The 21463-nt window shown below is 49.3% G+C and overlaps 2 protein-coding genes across 3 annotated transcripts in view; one reads left to right on the top strand and one right to left on the bottom strand.

The window, feature by feature from the left end:
- DYNC2I2 (dynein 2 intermediate chain 2) overlaps nt 1-21463 on the bottom strand; it is a 457867-nt gene that overhangs the window by 290800 nt on the left and 145604 nt on the right. The gene's annotated exons all lie outside the window — the stretch shown is intronic.
- The window catches only part of CAMSAP1 (calmodulin regulated spectrin associated protein 1), a 59507-nt gene continuing 46115 nt past the window's right edge, over nt 8072-21463 (top strand). For both annotated transcript variants that reach the window (XM_069748039.1, XM_069748038.1), the window contains exons 1-2: nt 8072-8324; nt 11221-11383. In XM_069748039.1, the coding sequence (XP_069604140.1) occupies nt 11221-11383 (163 nt within the window). In that variant the 5' untranslated portion in view covers nt 8072-8324. The remainder of the gene's footprint in view (nt 8325-11220; nt 11384-21463) is intronic.

The following is a 21463-nucleotide window of genomic DNA, read 5'->3' as shown; positions in this document are numbered from 1 at the left end:
TGTGACCACCAAACTTGTCCCTAGTTGATAATTTGGGCATTTGGCAACTCCACCAAAGTCCCAAATATTGTCTGTTTAGCCAGTCAGAACAGAGTTGGGAGAAATGGCTATGGAAATTGGTGGGTGGTCATGTCTATTGCCATCTAAGACCAGATTCACACATCCATGTTTTGTGGTCCGAGTATGGACTGTGATGCACTGATCACCCATGGGTCTCCTGATCCGGCCGTGCATGGTTCGTGCATTCCGATCAATACACTTTTTTGATTTGAATATGTGTTTCGTGGTCCAAGCCTTACACGATCCTGTAGATCAGTGTTCCCCAAGTCCGGTCCTCAAGAGCCACCAACGGGTCATGTTTTCAGTATTTCCTTAGTATTGCACAGGTGATAATTGCATCACCTGCACAGGCAATAATTCCATCACCTGTGCAATACTAAGGAAATCCTGAAAACATGACCTGTTGGTGGCTCTTGAGGACTGGACTTAAGGAACACTGCTGTAGATTAATAGCCCAGAAACTTGTGTCTGAGATAACAATACACACGTTTTATTACTTTCTTGTTTGTGCATAGTTCTTCCTATAAGTCACCGGGTAGGTAGCAGAGCTCTTAGGTAATTGCTTGTGTCATGACCGGGGATTTGGCGATGACTCAAACACTGGATTCTTAAGCAGCTGGCCGCATAGACTTGTCTGGATAGGGATCTGTTGTGCCGATGAATGTGAGGTCTCCACGTTTCCTGCCATTAGGCCTAACTACATTATAGTAATGTCTTCTAAATTCCATTCCAAGTATTGTTCCTGGTACCAGGCCTGTAAAATTATTGGATCTCTCTTCCCGCTTAAAAGTAAAACTTAGTGGTTGTCCAGGACTTTGATATTGATTGACAGTTCAAAGGCCGGGGACAGACACCCTGCTCCCCCACGATCAGCTGTTGAAATGTTCCTTGTGTATGTAGCATACGGTAAGGTCTCGAGTACTGCAGCTCTGCTCCTGTTCACTACAATAGGAGCTCTGCTGCAGTATACCAGGTTGGTCCAAGGAGTGATGGACAACCTTCTATTGGTGCTTCTTTGCTTAGTATTTTCATTACATGTACATTTTGCCAGTATGATGAATATACTGTTATATTGTGATGTACATCATGGTTTCATGATGCGGTGAGCCGCTCTACGCAGCGGTAACATCATGAGCAGCAGGAATATTTGTGGCGTGGGCATTGTGATGCTGGAACGCCATACATGCCAACTGTCCCAAATGTGCTAGGACTGATCAAATGTTTCGGAAACTGTCCCAGCAAATATGTAGTGTCATGGGCCAAAAAAGTGTCATAGCTTACCCACAAAGGGTGTTTCCAGTGAGGAAAGGGTGGTCCTACAGCATCCGCACATAGTTGGCAATGGTGACTATGGACCCCTGCCCACAACACCAACGGGAGAACTTAGAGGAGCTGATATAAGGGAGCAGTTCTGTGCCAAGTTACGGCAGATAGTTGGCATGTGGCACCTGGAAGACCTGTGGTTGGGCTAGATGATAGCTGGATCCGGGCTAGTCACAGTGGTGTCAGTGAGCTGGAGGCTCAAGTGATTGACAAGGAGACTGTGGAGATGCCACATAGAGGGTTACCTGGTGTGCCACACATGCCAAGGAGATGTTGCCTATAAAAGCCTGGATAATATTACTGAGGAGCAGCAAAGGAGCCCTCCAATGCCAACCTTACAAGCTGAGATCTAAAAAGCTGAATGGCGGCTCGGAGCCAAATCTCCTGGTCCCATACAGATATCTTCTCTACTTCTGCAATCCTCCATCAGGTAACCCATTATCCACATATGGTGGGTGCGGTGCAAAAATCAAATGCCGTAATCTTCTCGAGGTTTCTGTTAGAATTAAATGAAGGGGAAAAGATGACCTTTAGGGCAGTTGTCTAACCTTACGGACTCTCGTATAAATGTATGTGTGCATTTGGGTGGATAAAAATATTTTTTGCAATTGTGACTCATTATAAATTCTGCCCCATTTGGCTTTTACAGGATATTTGATTTTCTGCAAATTCAACTTTGCTGTGGTCATGAATCGTCATAAACACTCCGGTCACCGTCAGGATGGATAAAACCACTCCTGCTTAAAACGACTTCTAGATCTCAGCTTCCAGGTATATTCTGTATCACTGGAGGACACAGACAAGAGAGGCCCCTGTACATGAACAGTATGTGGGCCCTTTGCAGCCCAGTAGCTCCCCATAGTGCACAAACCCACCTGCTTTGGAGATGGCAGTGGCCCCCCTGAGCCCTTATGTGGCTGCCCAGGTTGCACCAATGATATGTCAACCCCTGCAGGGTACAATAAGGACGTCCGGCATCGAGGTCTTTGCTGCTACCTTTTGATTATAATTGGGCTAATTCAGCAAAAAACAAAAACAAATTTGTAACATGAGGCGATCACGTGTCCAATGTTTTGCCCTTTTGCAGGACTTGGCATCTTTCTCCTGCGCCTTTTGTTTGTTTTTAGGTAAGCCCATGTGATAAAGATGCACGCTCCCTGCACAGGCTGGGTACCACACACAGAGCTGACAGTGTGAGGCAGGCCCATGTGATGGAGATGCACGCTCCCTGCACAGGCTGGGTACCACACACACAGAGCTGACAGTGTGGGGCAGGCCCATGTGATGGAGATGCACGCTCCCTGCACAGGCTGGGTTACCACACACAGAGCTGACAGTGTGAGGCAGGCCCATGTGATGGAGATGCACAGGCTGGGTACCACACACACACAGCTGACAGTGTGAACCAGGCCCATGTGATGGAGATGCACGCTCCCTGCACAGGCTGGGTACCACACACAGAGCTGACAGTGTGAGGCAGGCCCATGTGATGGAGATGCACGCTCCCTGCACAGGCTGGGTACCACACACAGAGCTGACAGTGTGAGGCAGGCCCATGTGATGGAGATGCACGCTCCCTGCACAGGCTGGGTACCACACACAGAGCTGACAGTGTGAGGCAGGCCCCTGTGATGGAGATGCACGCTCCCTGCACAGGCTGGGTACCACACACACAGAGCTGACAGTGTGAGGCAGGCCCATGTGATGGAGATGCACGCTCCCTGCACAGGCTGGGTACCACACACACAGAGCTGACAGTGTGAAGCAGGCCCATGTGATGGTGATGCACGCTCCCTGCACAGGCTGGGTACCACACACACAGAGCTGACAGTGTGAGGCAGGCCCATGTGATGGAGATGCACGCTCCCTGCACAGGCTGGGTACCACACACAGAGCTGACAGTGTGAACCAGGCCCATGTGATGGAGATGCACGCTCCCTGCAAAGGCTGGGTACCACACACACAGAGCTGACAGTGTGAACCAGGCCCATGTGATGGAGATGCACGCTCCCTGCACAGGCTGGGTACCACACACAGAGCTGACAGTGTGAGGCAGGCCCATGTGATGGTGATGCACGCTCCCTGCACAGGCTGGGTACCACACACACAGAGCTGACAGTGTGAGGCAGGCCCATGTGATGGAGATGCACGCTCTCTGCACAGGCTGGGTACCACACACACAGAGCTGACAGTGTGAGGCAGGCCCATGTGATGGAGATGCACGCTCCCTGCTCAGGCTGGGTACCACACACAGAGCTGACAGTGTGAGGCAGGCCCATGTGATGGAGATGCACGCTCCCTGCACAGGCTGGGTACCACACACACAGCTGACAGTGTGAGGCAGGCCCATGTGATGGAGATGCACGCTCCCTGCACAGGCTGGGTACCACACACACAGCTGACAGTGTGAGGCAGGCCCATGTGATGGAGATGCACGCTCCCTGCACAGGCTGGGTACCACACACACAGAGCTGACAGTGTGGGGCAGGCCCATGTGATGGAGATGCACGCTCCCTGCACAGGCTGGGTACCACACACACAGAGCTGACAGTGTGAGGCAGGCCCATGTGATGGAGATGCACGCTCCATGCTCAGGCTGGGTACCACACACAGAGCTGACAGTGTGAGGCAGGCCCATGTGATGGAGATGCACGCTCCCTGCACAGGCTGGGTACCACACACACAGCTGACAGTGTGAGGCAGGCCCATGTGATGGAGATGCACGCTCCCTGCACAGGCTGGGTACCACACACACAGAGCTGACAGTGTGAACCAGGCCCATGTGATGGAGATGCACGCTCCCTGCACAGGCTGGGTACCACACACACAGCTGACAGTGTGGGGCAGGCCCATGTGATGGAGATGCACGATCCCTGCACAGGCTGGGTTACCACACACAGAGCTGACAGTGTGAGGCAGGCCCATGTGATGGTGATGCACGCTCCCTGCACAGGCTGGGTACCACACACACACAGCTGACAGTGTGAGGCAGGCCCATGTGATGGAGATGCACGCTCCCTGCACAAGCTGGGTACCACACACACAGAGCTGACAGTGTGAACCAGGCCCATGTGATGGAGATGCACGCTCCCTGCACAGGCTGGGTACCACACACAGAGCTGACAGTGTGAGGCAGGCCCATGTGATGGAGATGCACGCTCCCTGCACAGGCTGGGTACCACACACAGAGCTGACAGTGTGAGGCGGGCCCATGTGATGGAGATGCACGCTCCCTGCACAGGCTGGGTACCACACACACAGAGCTGACAGTGTGAGGCAGGCCCATGTGATGGAGATGCACGCTCCCTGCACAGGCTGGGTACCACACACACAGAGCTGACAGTGTGAGGCAGGCCCATGTGATGGAGATGCACGCTCTCTGCACAGGCTGGGTACCACACACACAGAGCTGACAGTGTGAAGCAGGCCCATGTGATGGTGATGCACGCTCCCTGCACAGGCTGGGTACCACACACACAGAGCTGACAGTGTGAGGCAGGCCCATGTGATGGAGATGCACGCTCCCTGCACAGGCTGGGTACCACACACAGAGCTGACAGTGTGAGGCAGGCCCATGTGATGGAGATGCACGCTCTCTGCACAGGCTGGGTACCACACACACAGAGCTGACAGTGTGAGGCAGGCCCATGTGATGGAGATGCACGCTCCCTGCACAGGCTGGGTACCACACACACAGAGCTGACAGTGTGGGGCAGGCCCATGTGATGGAGATGCACGCTCCCTGCACAGGCTGGGTACCACACACACAGAGCTGACAGTGTGAACCAGGCCCATGTGATGGAGCTGCACGCTCCCTGCAAAGGCTGGGTACCACACACACAGAGCTGACAGTGTGAACCAGGCCCATGTGATGGAGATGCACGCTCCCTGCAAAGGCTGGGTACCACACACACAGAGCTGACAGTGTGAACCAGGCCCATGTGATGGAGATGCACGCTCCCTGCACAGGCTGGGTACCACACACAGAGCTGACAGTGTGAGGCAGGCCCATGTGATGGAGATGCACGCTCCCTGCACAGGCTGGGTACCACACACACAGCTGACAGTGTGAGGCAGGCCCATGTGATGGAGATGCACGCTCCCTGCACAGGCTGGGTACCACACACACAGCTGACAGTGTGAGGCAGGCCCATGTGATGGAGATGCACGCTCCCTGCACAGGCTGGGTACCACACACACAGAGCTGACAGTGTGGGGCAGGCCCATGTGATGGAGATGCACGCTCCCTGCACAGGCTGGGTACCACACACACAGAGCTGACAGTGTGAGGCAGGCCCATGTGATGGAGATGCACGCTCCCTGCTCAGGCTGGGTACCACACACAGAGCTGACAGTGTGAGGCAGGCCCATGTGATGGAGATGCACGCTCCCTGCACAGGCTGGGTACCACACACACAGCTGACAGTGTGAGGCAGGCCCATGTGATGGAGATGCACGCTCCCTGCACAGGCTGGGTACCACACACACAGAGCTGACAGTGTGAACCAGGCCCATGTGATGGAGATGCACGCTCCCTGCACAGGCTGGGTCCACACACACAGCTGACAGTGTGGGGCAGGCCCATGTGATGGAGATGCACGCTCCCTGCACAGGCTGGGTACCACACACACAGCTGACAGTGTGAGGCAGGCCCATGTGATGGAGATGCACGCTCCCTGCACAGGCTGGGTACCACACACACAGCTGACAGTGTGAGGCAGGCCCATGTGATGGAGATGCACGCTCCCTGCTCAGGCTGGGTACCACACACAGAACTGACAGTGTGAGGCAGGCCCATGTGATGGAGATGCACGCTCCCTGCACAGGCTGGGTACCACACACACAGCTGACAGTGTGAGGCAGGCCCATGTGATGGAGATGCACGCTCCCTGCACAGGCTGGGTACCACACACACAGCTGACAGTGTGAGGCAGGCCCATGTGATGGAGATGCACGCTCCCTGCTCAGGCTGGGTACCACACACAGAACTGACAGTGTGAGGCAGGCCCATGTGATGGAGATGCACGCTCCCTGCACAGGCTGGGTACCACACACACAGAGCTGACAGTGTGGGGCAGGCCCATGTGATGGAGATGCACGCTCCCTGCACAGGCTGGGTACCACACACACAGCTGACAGTGTGAGGCAGGCCCATGTGATGGAGATGCACGCTCCCTGCACAGGCTGGGTACCACACACACAGCTGACAGTGTGAGGCAGGCCCATGTGATGGAGATGCACGCTCCCTGCACAGGCTGGGTACCACACACACAGCTGACAGTGTGAGGCAGGCCCATGTGATGGAGATGCACGCTCCCTGCTCAGGCTGGGTACCACACACACAGAGCTGACAGTGTGGGGCAGGCCCATGTGATGGAGATGCACGCTTCCTGCACAGGCTGGGTACCACACACACACAGCTGACAGTGTGAGGCAGGCCCATGTGATGGAGATGCACGCTTCCTGCACAGGCTGGGTACCACACACACAGAGCTGACAGTGTGGGGCAGGCCCATGTGATGGAGATGCACGCTTCCTGCACAGGCTGGGTACCACACACACACAGCTGACAGTGTGAGGCAGGCCCATGTGATGGAGATGCACGCTCCCTGCACAGGCTGGGTACCACACACAGAGCTGACAGTGTGAGGCAGGCCCATGTGATGGAGATGCACGCTCCCTGCACAGGCTGGGTACCACACACACAGAGCTGACAGTGTGGGGCAGGCCCATGTGATGGAGATGCACGCTCCCTGCACAGGCTGGGTACCACACACACAGCTGACAGTGTGAGGCAGGCCCATGTGATGGAGATGCACGCTCCCTGCACAGGCTGGGTACCACACACACAGAGCTGACAGTGTGGGGCAGGCCCATGTGATGGAGATGCACGCTTCCTGCACAGGCTGGGTACCACACACACACAGCTGACAGTGTGAGGCAGGCCCATGTGATGGAGATGCACGCTCCCTGCACAGGCTGGGTACCACACACAGAGCTGACAGTGTGAGGCAGGCCCATGTGATGGAGATGCACGCTCCCTGCACAGGCTGGGTACCACACACACAGAGCTGACAGTGTGGGGCAGGCCCATGTGATGGAGATGCACGCTCCCTGCACAGGCTGGGTACCACACACACAGCTGACAGTGTGAGGCAGGCCCATGTGATGGAGATGCACGCTCCCTGCTCAGGCTGGGTACCACACACAGAACTGACAGTGTGAGGCAGGCCCATGTGATGGAGATGCACGCTCCCTGCACAGGCTGGGTACCACACACACACAGCTGACAGTGTGAGGCAGGCCCATGTGATGGAGATGCACGCTCCCTGCACAGGCTGGGTACCACACACAGAGCTGACAGTGTGAGGCAGGCCCATGTGATGGAGATGCACGCTCCCTGCACAGGCTGGGTACCACACACACAGAGCTGACAGTGTGGGGCAGGCCCATGTGATGGAGATGCACGCTCCCTGCACAGGCTGGGTACCACACACAGAGCTGACAGTTTGGGGGCGTGGCCTATGCCTTAGAAGGCACAATAGTGACTAAAAAGGGCTGAATGGGGCAACGCATGCGCATTCGCAGCTTTGCTTTCTTAGGCGTTTCGCTAGCAACTCGTCGCGCCTGCGCAGCAAGGCCAGCAGCGCTCTTCGCGCATGCGTGCTTGCGCCGTCGCTTGTTCCCCAGGTTGAGCGCTAGCAACCAGGTGCGCATGCGCATTCTCATCCCCGGGTAACCAACGGATCCCTGTCAGTGTCTGCGGCACCGAGCGGCCCCCGGGAGGGCGGGAGGCGGCTGTGACTAAAGAAGACCGGAGATAGGACTCGGCTGTGCGGTGGCGGGAGGGGTCTCCTCAGTGAGTGAGCCCCCGGCCCCGGTGACATGTAGGCCTCGCGGTGAGGTGAAAGGGGGATGTTCGGTGCCCGGAGCACATAGAGGTAAGAAGCTGCTGGCGGCCATTGTGGCAGGTGTCCCCTTCGTTGTAATAGTGGGGCTGGATATTCGTATATGAGGGGCTTTCGTTTAGGGAGGGGGGACAGGTGCACTGTTGGAAGGAATTACACCATTGCTTTCTGTCATGCACAGTAATGTAGCAGTGGGGGCCTATATCTGGGGGTCTCCATACGTCACCAGCCCCTAGTGGGCGGCACCGAGGTGCGATGACATCAGCTAGGTGCACAGTGATGTCATCACACTGGGGCGGAGCCTGAAGTGTGTGTATGACGCGGTGCTGAGGGGGTCGTTCATTGTGGGCGCAGTTTGGGGTCTCTGGCAGGAGCTCGTCTCTTTCTCCCTGGTACGGGGGGCAGCGATCCCGCCGTCACTTGCTGTAAACGGGCGAGGGGCGGCCTCTGGCGAGGGCCTCACTGCCGGGGTCAGAAAATCCTGCCTACGACACGTAGGTCACAGGTGTCGATACCGCACATGTAGCGTTACCCGGGTCGCCTACTTCTAGAAAAATGGGGCTGCTTTTAGCAACCCCCCCAAAAAAGGCGCCTCACCTGATCGCAGCTCTGCTCCGTTCACTTCTATGACAGCAGTGCATGCTATATATACATATTTTGGGGTATAACTAGCAGGAGGGGGGGGGTGCCATCTCTTGGCCCTCAGTGATCATTGGTATAGAATATCTGTGACCGTAGGTTCGGTACATGGGATCCATGAACGGCCCATGGACCATTAGTGCTCAGTGGCACATATTCACACAAGCGGTTTTCCACGTGGACGGAGGACGGCAGCATGCGTGACCTGACGCCCGATCTGCAGGCAAGAGGTAGAACTGGGATTAATAATGGCACAACCCAACTGATCATAAAGTTACGCGGTTACTCGAATTTTTGGCCTAGAGTATTCATCTCCAGCTTTTTCAAAACTACAACTCCCAGCATGCTGGAGGCCTCCAGTTTAGATAGAATTTAAGTCAGTCTAGCACTGGGTACATTCACACTTTGAAGTCAAATTGCCATTGCTGAAAATATTGTTCCAAAATTTTGTGATAGTTGCTGCAAAATAATAATAATATGATTTGACTGTAATTCGTGAATTCGCCCTGAGGCCGTCTTCACACATCCAGCATCCATGGTCTGAGTGTGGGCTGACCTGAACTCTATAGCCTTATATACGCCTAGGAAACCATTGGGTTCTGGTAAGGAGACCCGCGGCCGGTCTGTACTTGGACCACGAATGTCAGATGGGTGAAGCCGATCTTACACAGCTTTCTGCTTACCCCGCTTTAATTGTAGCAATGTATACAGAATGGAGATATTCCCGGTAATGGAAACCTAGAGGAACAGCCATGTGCACCAGCTTGGGCGGTGTGATGCCACGGTGGGAATGAATGATGGGTGTGCTCGGGAAGGGGGATAGGAGCGGTGGGAGGGTGTGCGGCTTGTGCTGGGGAGCAGAGGAGAGGTGTTAGTGCTAATTGGTTAAGCATTGTGGGGAGGGGGTAGATTATAGGCTCGGTATGGTCTGTGATGTCAAGCCTTGGCTTCTCTTAAATGAACCGAAGGTTAGTAAATTGCATTTGATGTCACAGGGCCTGACTGGATAATAATGTATGAGGGTTATTGTCATACACTGGATCAGGACTGATGATTAAGGTGGGGCCTGGATACCAGCCGATACGTCCCTGCAAGTGTAAGAGGTGCTGCGCTGTCTGTTGTGCACGGGGTGGGAATTGTCTGTTTTGGCCCTGTCAGCAGCTGCCTTTGTATTCTTGACATCTGTAAAAAAAAAAAAAAAAATCTGCTCCCAAAACATACAATTACCTCACACCACATGTCCCACAGATCCCCCTTTATACAAAGCGTCAGTCGTCCGGTGCCTTCAGTTGTGCATCTGAACCTGGAGCTCATGCAACAAAGAGTCCGAGCCCTGAGCGATCAGACACTTCCTTCTTTGTGTCCATGCCTAATCGGATGCGCAGAGAAAGTTTAATTCGGATGTCCTATGTGGTCCCTCATTGCTAATATGTAATATTATATGATAACTATCTAGAAGTGTACTGTGCATTTCCATTTTTGGCATTGCTGCAAAGTAATCCAATGCTTAAAAAGAACAAAACCTGATCATGAAAGTCATTTTGTGTTAAATGTTCTATTCCTTTATTTTTTTATTTTTATTTTTTTCATTTTTTTCTCAATTTTAGTTAGTCATTGTTTATGTAATCATTAAAATGGTTCTTTTTTTTTTTTTTCTGTAAAGGAAACCTGCCATTACGGTTTACCCACAGAAGGAATTGTGGGAAATGGAGGCTAATGGATATTTGCAAATTAGGCTGGAAGTGCATCGGGGATGTCGGTGCACTTGGAGGATGCGGAACAAGTGCATTGACACGCCCACAGTACACTTCTAGCTGATTTGCATATAGCTTCTACTAGATTTTCCAATGATGCATCAAATTTTTCCCCAAAAAATTCCAGCCTCATTGTTGTCCTGTTGCTAGAAGCGGTCACAAGCTTTACCATCGTGGCAGAATCATATTTGTTCCATTTTTTTTTTTGTGAGCATCCGTATTGTACTGATGTAGAGAATTATCACTTGGTGGGTCAGTGCCAAACTATTGTTTTCTATGTAGGGCCAGCATTAGTCCTGTGTGAAAATTGGGTAATTTTGGCAGCCACCGCTGCCTCCTTTGCATTGTATTCCAGCTTTCCTGCCTGGCAGGGGCACCATGGTATAGCTGTGGGACAGTCCTATTAGCAGTAATATCACATATTGCCATCCAGAATATGAGAAGCAGCCTCTGAAGTTGAGCGCACGTGATTTTTCTTCTCATGATCTGGGACTTTCTTCCCATTATAATGTGTCATTCTGTTCTGTCTCATCCAGATGGTGGATATTGGCGTTTGTGCTTCTGGAGTCAGCACTAGAAGAAAAATGGATTCTTTTGCAGACTGTCCAGTGGAGGTTGTCCCCCCGGACATGTACGATTCCTTCAGGGCAAAAATTGCTGCAAATTTACAGTGGATTTGTGCTAAAGCCTATGGCATAGGTAAGTTGTAATTTGTATCAGGCAATTGCGTTATGCATAGTGATATTTCCTTTACCATCCTCCTGGGTAAGGACGGGATCGTCGGGTCTCTTCCTTCAGTCTACAAATCTTCCTGGTATGGGGGCTGTTCTTGACCATGGGCTGTGACTGGTATTCAGATAATTCAATAATTGCATCACTGACGGCTTTAAAGTTTAGGCACAATCAATGTTTCGTCTCACTTTTTATGACCAAATTCATAAAGGTAGGTTCTCCAAATGACTTTGTAATACTTTTCTTCAAGGGGTTCTCCCACTATTAATTGGTTTATTCAGTCAGTCAACGTGCTGATCGTGGGGTCTGGCCTCGACCCTCACCGATCGGCAGGAAGAGCATTTTTTATTGCCTTTATTACCATTATCCCATTAGAGAACTAATGGGTGCGGTGGTCGAGCAGGTGCACTACTTCTCCATTCTAAAAGGGATATATATGCCCCTTTGTGCTGATGGGTGCAGGGCGGCACCCCCGCCCCTCTACAAGGTGTCACCTATCCTGTGAATAGCTGATAACTTGGTGTGACTGGACAGCCCTTTTAAATGTGTGTTCAGTGGTTATCTTTGTCACATCATGAGATGTCTGACAGATGCAGTCCCAACTCTGAGACCCTTCTTGAGCTGTTGGAAAAGGGTAAATTATTGCTCAGCATTTTTGTATTGGTGGGGGTCCTATTTCTGGGAAACCCGCCAGTCCTGACAACTGAGGTACCAAAGTCCCATGTGAATGTAGTCCTTCATGTAAACTGCAACTCCATTTACACTGTGGGAATATGCGACCACCATGCTCAAACTTAGAGGTCTGACTGCGGAGCCATGCATGTGTCATAAATGTAAATCTATCCTAAATGTCTGTGCGAACGCTCTTTTGAAACATCAGTGACCATTCATCTCCATCACTTGGTATTTATGGGAAGGATAATGGCTGTGTAGTTACAAGCCTGCCCTATGGATGCAAGTCTGGTACTGCAGTCACTGATTTTCCTGGTATTTGTGACAACTGACGTCTGGTAGACAAAGCGGAGTCTGTCAGATTTATGGTCTGTCATCCGGTACGTCACACTTTTGGTTTGACATCTGCTATTTTCAGTATTTTGCCCATCCCACCTCTTAGTATAGATATGTTTTGTATTGACCTTCTTTCTATTCTCGAGTCGTCCTTTTGTGTTCGGTTGGGGCTACGTGGCAGCTTTGGGTCATTTATATAGCGCCAACATAATCCACAGCGCTTTACAGTTTCAAACACTACAGTCATAAGTAACAACGTTAACAATACAATAATTAAAGCGAAACCAGACGCCCCTTCTCGTGAGAGCTTACAATCTACAATGAGGTGGGGGAGATACAGAGCACAGGTGTGTATTTACAATGATGGTCCAGCTATCTTCAGGGGGTGGGGGATAGATGGAGATAGTGAATGGGCTGCACACACACAAACATAAAATTATTTTGATTAGTGAATATGGTAGGCCGCTCTGAACAAATGTGTTTTGAGCGAGCGCCTAAAACTATGCAAATTGTGGATAGTCCTAATATCTTAAGGTACCTTCACACATAACGATATCGTTAACGATATCGTTGCTTTTTGTGACGTAGCAACGATATAGTTAAGGAAATCGTTATGTGTGACAGCGACCAACGATCAGGCCCCTGCTGGGAGATCGTTGGTCGCTGAACAAAGTCCAGAACTTTATTTCGTCGCTGGATCTCCCGTGGACATCGCTGGATCGGCGTGTGTGACACCGATCCAGCGATGTCTTCACTGGTAACCAGGGTAAACATCGGGTTACTAAGCGCAGGGCCGCGCTTAGTAACCCGATGTTTACCCTGGTTACCAGCGTAAAAGTAAAAAAAAACAAATACTACATACTTACCTACCGCTGTCTGTCCCCGGCGCTGTGCTCTGCACTCCTCCCGTACTGGCTGTGAGCGTCGGTCAGCCGGAAAGCAGAGCGGTGACGTCACCGCTCTGCTTTCCGGCCGCTGTGCTCACAGTCAGTGCAGGAGGAGTGCAGAGAAGCTGAGCGCCGGGGACAGACAGCGGTAGGTAAGTATGTAGTGTTTTTTTTTTTTTACCTTTACGCTGGTAACCAGGGTAAACATCGGGTTACTAAGTGCGGCCCTGCGCTTAGTAACCCGATGTTTACCCTGGTTACCGGCATCGTTGGTCGCAGGAGAGCTGTCTGTGTGACAGCTCTCCAGCGACCAAACAGCGACGCTGCAGCGATCCGGATCGTTGTCGGTATCGCTGCAGCGTCGCTTAATGTGAAGGGGCCTTTAGGGTAGAGCATTCCAGAGGATTGGCGCAGCGCGGGAGAAGTCTTGGAGTCGGGAGTGGGAGGTACGGATTAGTGCAGAGGTTAGTCGAAAGTCCTTTGCAGAGCGCAGCGGCCGGTTAGGCCGATAGACAGAAATAAGGGAGGAGATGTAAGGGGGTGCCGCACTGTGCAGACAGGACAGCAGGATGACAACTGCAGGGACTTCTGAGTGTGTGTGTGTATGAATATATATATATATATACACACACACACACACACACACACACACACACACACACACACACACACACACACACACACACACACACACACACACACATCTGTGTGCTCAGAAGTCCCTGCAGTTGTCACCCTGCTGTCCTACAACCCAATTGTGCCCATTTCTCCAGTAGTCAGTGTCTGTCTGGGGCAGTATGGTGCCAGAACTGGGCAGGGTTTATCCTTTTTCCTACTCCATTCTCTCCATTTTATTTTTAATTGCCCAAAAATAGAATAGTTGTCCTGTTCTGCAGCGTCACGGCCTCCGTATTACCCACCCTTCCCTTTATACTGTTGCCTGGATTGTGGTCCGCTCTGATTCCTCACTTCTTGGCTGTGTGACCTTATGTCGTGAGGCCCATTCTCTTCTGCCTGCTAATGGCTGGCTGGCGCTCTTTATGCATTTTTAACTGTTTTTTTTTTTTTTTTCTTCATTAACCAAAATAGTCTGAAAATTGCTTTTTTTTTTTTTCTTCTTCCTTTTCGAAATCTTTAAAGAACGTGTGTAACTATCCTGCCACGTCCATGTTTGGCCAGGCACTTCTTTCTTTTGGATGCCATCCTGTTCTGGCTCCTGTGTACTGAGCACTAGGTATCATGCGGCGGATACTGCTGTGTAGTCATCGTAGGAGTCTGTGTTGTGCTGCCATGTTTCTTCCCCAAATGATAGCTTTTGCAGTTTTCTCTTTAATTTTCTGTTTCTTGTGGGTTTTTTTTTTCTGTTCTTGGTTGTCTTGTGTGAATCGTTGCCTATTAGTAACACAAGTCTGTTTTGTATCAAGTTCCCAGTAATGAGGTTGCAATTGGAGAACCCGTTTAATCCCTTAATGACATCCAATTTTGACCAAGACTAAACCAAATTTTACAATTCTGACCCCTGTCACTCTATTAGGTTATTACTCTGGACCCTGGAACTCAACGTGTCCCACTGATTTTTGTTTTTTTTCGCGACATATTGTACTTCATGATATTGGTAACATTTCTTTGATATAACTTGTGTTTATTTGTAAAAAAAACAAACAAAAAAAACAACTGAAATTTGACAAATTTCACGGTTTTCAAACTTTTTTAATTTTTATGCCCTTAAATCAGTCATATCGCACAAAATAGTTAATAAATAACATTTCCTGCATGTCTACCTAGGCACAATTTTTTATTTTTGTCTTATTAAACATATTTTTTTTTTTTGTTAGGAAGTTAGAAGTTGACCGACGATTTCTCATTTTTCCAACAAAATTTACAAAGGGGAACCACGTTACATTTGAAGTCCCTTTGAGGGGCGTATATGACAGAAAATACCTAAAAGTGACACCATTCTAAAAACTGCACCCCTCAAGGTGATCAAAACCACATTCAGGAAGTTTATTAACTCTTCAGGTTCTTCACAGGAACTGAAGCAATGTGGAAGGAAAAAATGAACATTTTAATTTTTTTCACACAAAAATTACTTTAGATCCAGACTTCTTTATTTTCCCAAGAGTATCAGGAGAAAATGGATCCCAAAATTTGTTGTGAAATTTCTCCTGAATACGCCGATACCTTATTTGTGGGGGAAATCTACTGTTTGGGGGCAGGGCTCGGAAGGTAAGGAGCGCCATTTGACTTTTTCATTGTAAAATTTGCTGGAATAATTAGCGGACTCCATGTTGCATTTGGAGACCCCCTGATGTGCCTAAACAGTGGAAACCCCCCACAAGTGACACCAGCCACACCCCTCAGGGATTTTATCTAGCGGTTTAGTGAGCATTTTGAACCCACAGGTACTACACACAATTTGATAACGTCAGGTTGTCATATTGAATATGTCGTCATTAGTGTTGAACGCTAGTACTCCCGACTCCAGTTTGCATCGGGTGCTCAGGTATGCACCGAATATCGCGGGTGCTCATGTGTTATGCTCAAGTCCCTGCCCTGCATATTTCGTGGCTGTTAGACACCGCAAAAATAAATGCGATACTCTGTGCTCAACACTAGTTGCCATATCGTCATTTTTTTTACATTCATTTTTTTCCCAACCCGAACCCTAAGCCCAACTGAAGAGAATGGAATATATTCTTAATATATACTTACCTTGTAATGTCTTCACATCCTCCTCCGTCCAGATGTGTCTGGATCCCAGAATTCCTAGCAACGGAAGTTCACCGACCTCCATATTGGGACACCCAAGTTATGGCTGTCTCAATATGGAAACTGCTGGTGCTACCAGCCTCTTGAGCGGTACCACCAGCGGAACACCGTCGCACCACACACACACACACCGTACCACCAGCGGAACACCGTCGCACCACACACACACACACACACACCGTACCACCAGCGGAACACCGTCGCGAACACACCGCCCCCGGGATCAGCCGAATGATTTGCTGACTGCCGCCATCTTTGTACCGGAGGAGCGCATAGCACATGGGGTAGACAGGTTAAAGAAGAGAGCACAAACGGGAGAATTCAGCACATGGGGAAAGGCCGAGTGGATAGGTGGGTGAGCACATGGGGGGGGGGGGAGAGAGAGATTCTCAACGCTGCAAAGCCTGCCCCCATCGTGACATTATGTGTGTTTGTGTGTGTGTGTATATATACTACCTCTTGAAGCTCATCACGAGAATGCCAAGAATGTGCAAAGCAGTCATCAAAGCAAAAGGTGGCTACTGTGAAGAACCTAGACTATAGGACATATTTTCAGTAGTTTCACACTTTTTTGTTAAGTATATAATTCCACATGTGTTAATTCATAGTTTTGGTGCCTTCAGTGTGAATGTACAATTTTCATAGTCATGAAAATACAAAAAAAATCTTTAAATGAGATTCTTTTTTTTATCCAGCAAAGAGGGGTTTGATTTACTTTTTTTAGCTGAAACCAAGGAGATTTTTTTTCTTGCTGTGGGGGGCGCTACAGCCTTATTCCTGATCACCATTTTTAAAACTGCAATGATGGAATAAATACCCTTAGTGACCACTGTTTTAGCGCTAAGGGGTTAAGTCAAAATCATTATGTTAAGCAGGTTCTCTTGACATTTATAAACTAATTTATTTGAAGCACGGTATGTACTAGGTTATAGGGCAGTATAGAATGAATTTCTCAGTAGGGCATTTCAGAGCCCTGTTCTTGGGTTTTGTGGGGATCCCAGATCCTGTGTCTAATATCTACGGCTTGTAATGTTGAAATCCGTGGGACTTGTGATCTGTTGGTGTCTTGGTTCATGGGCTTCCTAATGTAGTATCTGACAATGCACCTCAAGGATGCATGATGATAGATCCCGGTTCGTTTTGCCTTGACGTACAAGTGTTTGAGTATAGGACCGACACCATTCCTCTTACTATATACTAAAGTCCATATAGCTTGCCTTGTGCAAATTGCCATTACTGTGTAATGATTTACTCACAGACGTAGTATTTCTGCACGTGTGCATTCTTTACACAATGACCTATGTGGACACAAGGCATTATGGGTAATGTACACCGTACAGGGGATGTTTGCCTATTTTCTTGGTGACCTTGTTACTTTCACCTCTCTGTTTGCTTGTTTGTACAAAATTGTGGTTTACAGACCATCAGTCCACAAGACGAAAGGAGACCTGTTTAGTTTTGATCTGATGGGAAGAAACCACCAGGAACCGGCCTCTTGGACTAGTCACCCAAGTGACCTGATCCCCAGACTTTAAAGGGAATCTGTCACCCCATTTTTCGCCTATAAGCTAAGGCCACCGCCATCAGGGGCTTATCTACAGCATTCTGTTATGCTGTAGATAAGCCCCCCCCCCACCCCCTGTAACCTGAAAGATAAGAAAAACAAGATAGATTATACTCACCCAGGGGCGGTCCGGGTTCGGCGCCTCCCATCTTCATGCGATGACGTCCTCTTCTTTTCTACCCTATGGGGCTGCAAAGCACTATGCTCAGTTTACACCCCACCTGACAGTCCCATAGAGAATAAATGGAGAGGTGGTCAGGCCCCGACCAGCCACTTAGTTCTTTAATGGGAATAAAGGCAATAAAGAAATGCTCTTTCTGCCAACCAGTGAGGGTTCTCGTGGTCAGACCCCGCGATCAGCACGTTCACTGACTGAATAAACCAGTTAAAGGGAATCTGTCAACCCCAAAATTCGAGAATGAGCTGCGGCCATCGGCATCAGGGGCTTATCTACATAATTCTGTAATGCTGTAGATAAGCCCCCGATGTATCCTGAAAGATAAGAAAAACAGGTTAGATTATACTCATCTGGGGGGCGGTCCCAGTTCGGGTCTGATGGGTGTCGCAGTCCAGGGCCTCCCATCTTCTTACGATGACATCCTCTTCTTGTATTCAGGCTCCGGCGCAGGCGTACTTTGTCTGCCCTGTTGAGGGCAGAGCGAAGTACTGCAGTGCACAGGCGCCGGGGAAGGTCAGAGAGGCCCAGCACCTGCGCACTGCAGTACTTTGCTCTGCCCTCAACAGGACAGACAAAGTACACCTGCACTGGAGCCGCAGCAGGAAGGAAAGAAGAGGACATCATCGCATGAAGATGGGAGGACACGGACCACGACGCCCAACGGCAGGACCGCCCCCAGGTGATTATAATCTAACTTATTTTTCTCATCTTTCAGGTTACATCGGGGGCTTATCTACAGCATTACAGAATGCTGTAGATAAGCCCCTGATGGCGGTAGCCGCAGCTTATAGGCGAAAAATGGGGTGACGGGTTCCCTTTAAGCAGCAGGAATCGGCAGGTTCTCTATTATTCAACCACAATTCTAAACCCAGTGATTTTATGCGCCGGTGTCGTTCTTCTCAACTTTTATCTGAAAACGTGACACTGACTGCGGGGAGCGGAGCGCCGGGGACACTGACTGCGGGGAGCGGAGCGCCGGGGACACTGACTGTGGGGAGTATGGAGCGGCCATTTTCTTCCGGACTGTGCCCGTCGCTGATTCGTCGTGGCTGTTTTGCGGCGACCAATCAGCGACTTGGATTTCCATGATAGACAGAGGCCTATACAGTTAGGGCCAGAAATATTTGGACAGTGACACAAGTTTTGTTATTTTAGCTGTTTACAAAAACATGTTCAGAAATACAATTATATATATATAATATGGGCTGAAAGTGCACACTCCCAGCTGCAATATGATAGTTTCCACATCCAAATCGGAGAAAGGGTTTAGGAATCATAGCTCTGTAATGCATAGCGTCCTCTTTTTCAAGGGACCAAAAGTAATTGGACAATGGACTCTAAGGGCTGCAATTAACTCTGAAGGCGTCTCCCTCGTTAACCTTTAATCAATGAAGTAGTTAAAAGGTCAGGGGTGGATTCCAGGTGTGTGGTTTTGCATTTGGAAGCTGTTGCTGTGAGCAGACAACATGCGGTCAAAGGAACTCTCAATTGAGGTGAAGCAGAACATCCTGAGGCTGAAAAAAAAGAAAAAATCCATCAGAGAGATAGCAGACATGCTTGGAGTAGCAAAATCAACAGTTGGGTACATTCTGAGAAAAAAGGAATTGACTGGTGAGCTTGGGAACTCAAAAAGGCCTGGGCGTCCACGGATGACAACAGTGGTGGATGATCGCCGCATACTTAATTTGGTGAAGAAGAACCCGTTCACAACATCAACTGAAGTCCAGAACACTCTCAGTGAAGTAGGTGTATCTGTCTCTAAGTCAACAGTAAAGAGAAGACTCCATGACAGTAAATACAAAGGGTTCACATCTAGATGCAAACCATTCATCAATACCAAAAATAGACAGGCCAGAGTTAAATTTGCAGAAAAACACCTCAAGAAGCCAGCTCAGTTCTGGAAAAGTATTCTATGGACAGATGAGACAAAGATCAACCTGTACCAGAATGATGGGAAGAAAAAAGTTTGGAGAAGAAAGGGAACGGCACATGATCCAAGGCACACCACATCCTCTGTAAAACATGGTGGAGGCAACGTGATGGCATGGGCATGCATGGCTTTCAATGGCACTGGGTCACTTGTGTTTATTGATGACATAAGAGCAGACAAGAGTAGCCGGATGAATTCTGAAGTGTACCGGGATATACTTTCAGCCCAGATTCAGCCAAATTCTGCAAAGTTGATTGGACGGCGCTTCATAGTACAGATGGACAATGACCCCAAGCATACAGCCAAAGCTACCCAGGAGTTCATGAGTGCCAAAAAGTGGCACATTCTGCAATGGCCAAGTCAATCTCCAGATCTAAACCCAATTGAGCATGCATTTCACTTGCTCAAATCCAGACTTAAGACGGAAAGACCCACAAACAAGCAAGACCTGAAGGCTGCGGCTGTAAAGGCCTGGCAAAGCATTAAGAAGGAGGAAACCCAGCGTTTGGTGATGTCCGTGGGTTCCAGACTTAAGGCAGTGATTGCCTCCAAAGGATTTGCAACAAAATATTGAAAATAAAAATATTTTGTTTGGGTTATGTTTATTTGTCCAATTACTTTTGACCTCGTAAAATGTGGAGTGTTTGTAAAGAAATGTGTACAATTCCTACATTTTCTGTCAGATATTTTTGTTCAACCCTTCAAATTAAACGTTACAATCTGCACTTGAATTCTGTTGTAGAGGTTTCATTTCAAATCCAATGTGGTGGCATGCAGAGCCCAACTCGCGAAAATTGTCACTGTCCAAATATTTCTGGCCCTAACTGTATATGTATATATATATATATATATATATATATATATATATATATATATATATATGTGTGTGTGTATATATATATATATATATATATATATATATATATATATATATATATATATATATATATATATATATATATATATATATATTATTATCCTTCAAGTTGGAAAGCTTTGCACCACTATTGTGGTAATATTTGACGCTGTTCCGGTTTTCCTGTTTTGTTTTGATATATACATATCACCACTATTGCGGTAATATTGACGCTGTTCCTGTTTTGTTTAGGTCATATACATATATATACATATCACCACTATTGCGGTAATATTGACGCTGTTTCCTGTCATGTGCTGCACCCATCCTGCGTCCCCATCCTGTCATTTGCTGCTCCCATCCTGTGCCCCCATCCTGTCATTTGCTGCTCCCATCCTGCGTCCCCATCCTGTCATTTGCTGCTCCCATCCTGTGCCCCCATCCTGTCATTTGCTGCTCCCATCCTGCGCCCCCATCCTGTCATGTCCTGCTCCTATCCTGCACCACCGTTCTGTCATGTGCTGCTCCTATCCTGCTCCCCCGTTCTGTCATGTGCTGCTCCCATCCTGCGCCACCGTTCTTTAATTTGCTGCTCCCATCCATATGCCCCGTACACTGCTCCATAAAGGTTTATGGCCCCCATAAGATGCTCCATAGTGTATGCCCCGTACGCTGTTCCATAAAGGTTTATGGCCCCCATAAGATTCTCCATACTATATGCCCCCGTACACTGCTCCATTATGGTTGATGGCCCCCTTAACATGCTCCATTCTATATGCCCCCGTATGCTGCTGCAATATATAAAAAAAAAACAAAAACCATACTCGCCTATGGTCGCTGGGCGCCGAGTGCTGG

The sequence above is a fragment of the Ranitomeya imitator genome, chromosome 2 (genome assembly GCF_032444005.1).
Source record: "Ranitomeya imitator isolate aRanImi1 chromosome 2, aRanImi1.pri, whole genome shotgun sequence".
Lineage (NCBI taxonomy): Eukaryota > Metazoa > Chordata > Amphibia > Anura > Dendrobatidae > Ranitomeya > Ranitomeya imitator.
This window is presented reverse-complemented; position numbering and strand designations above follow the sequence as displayed.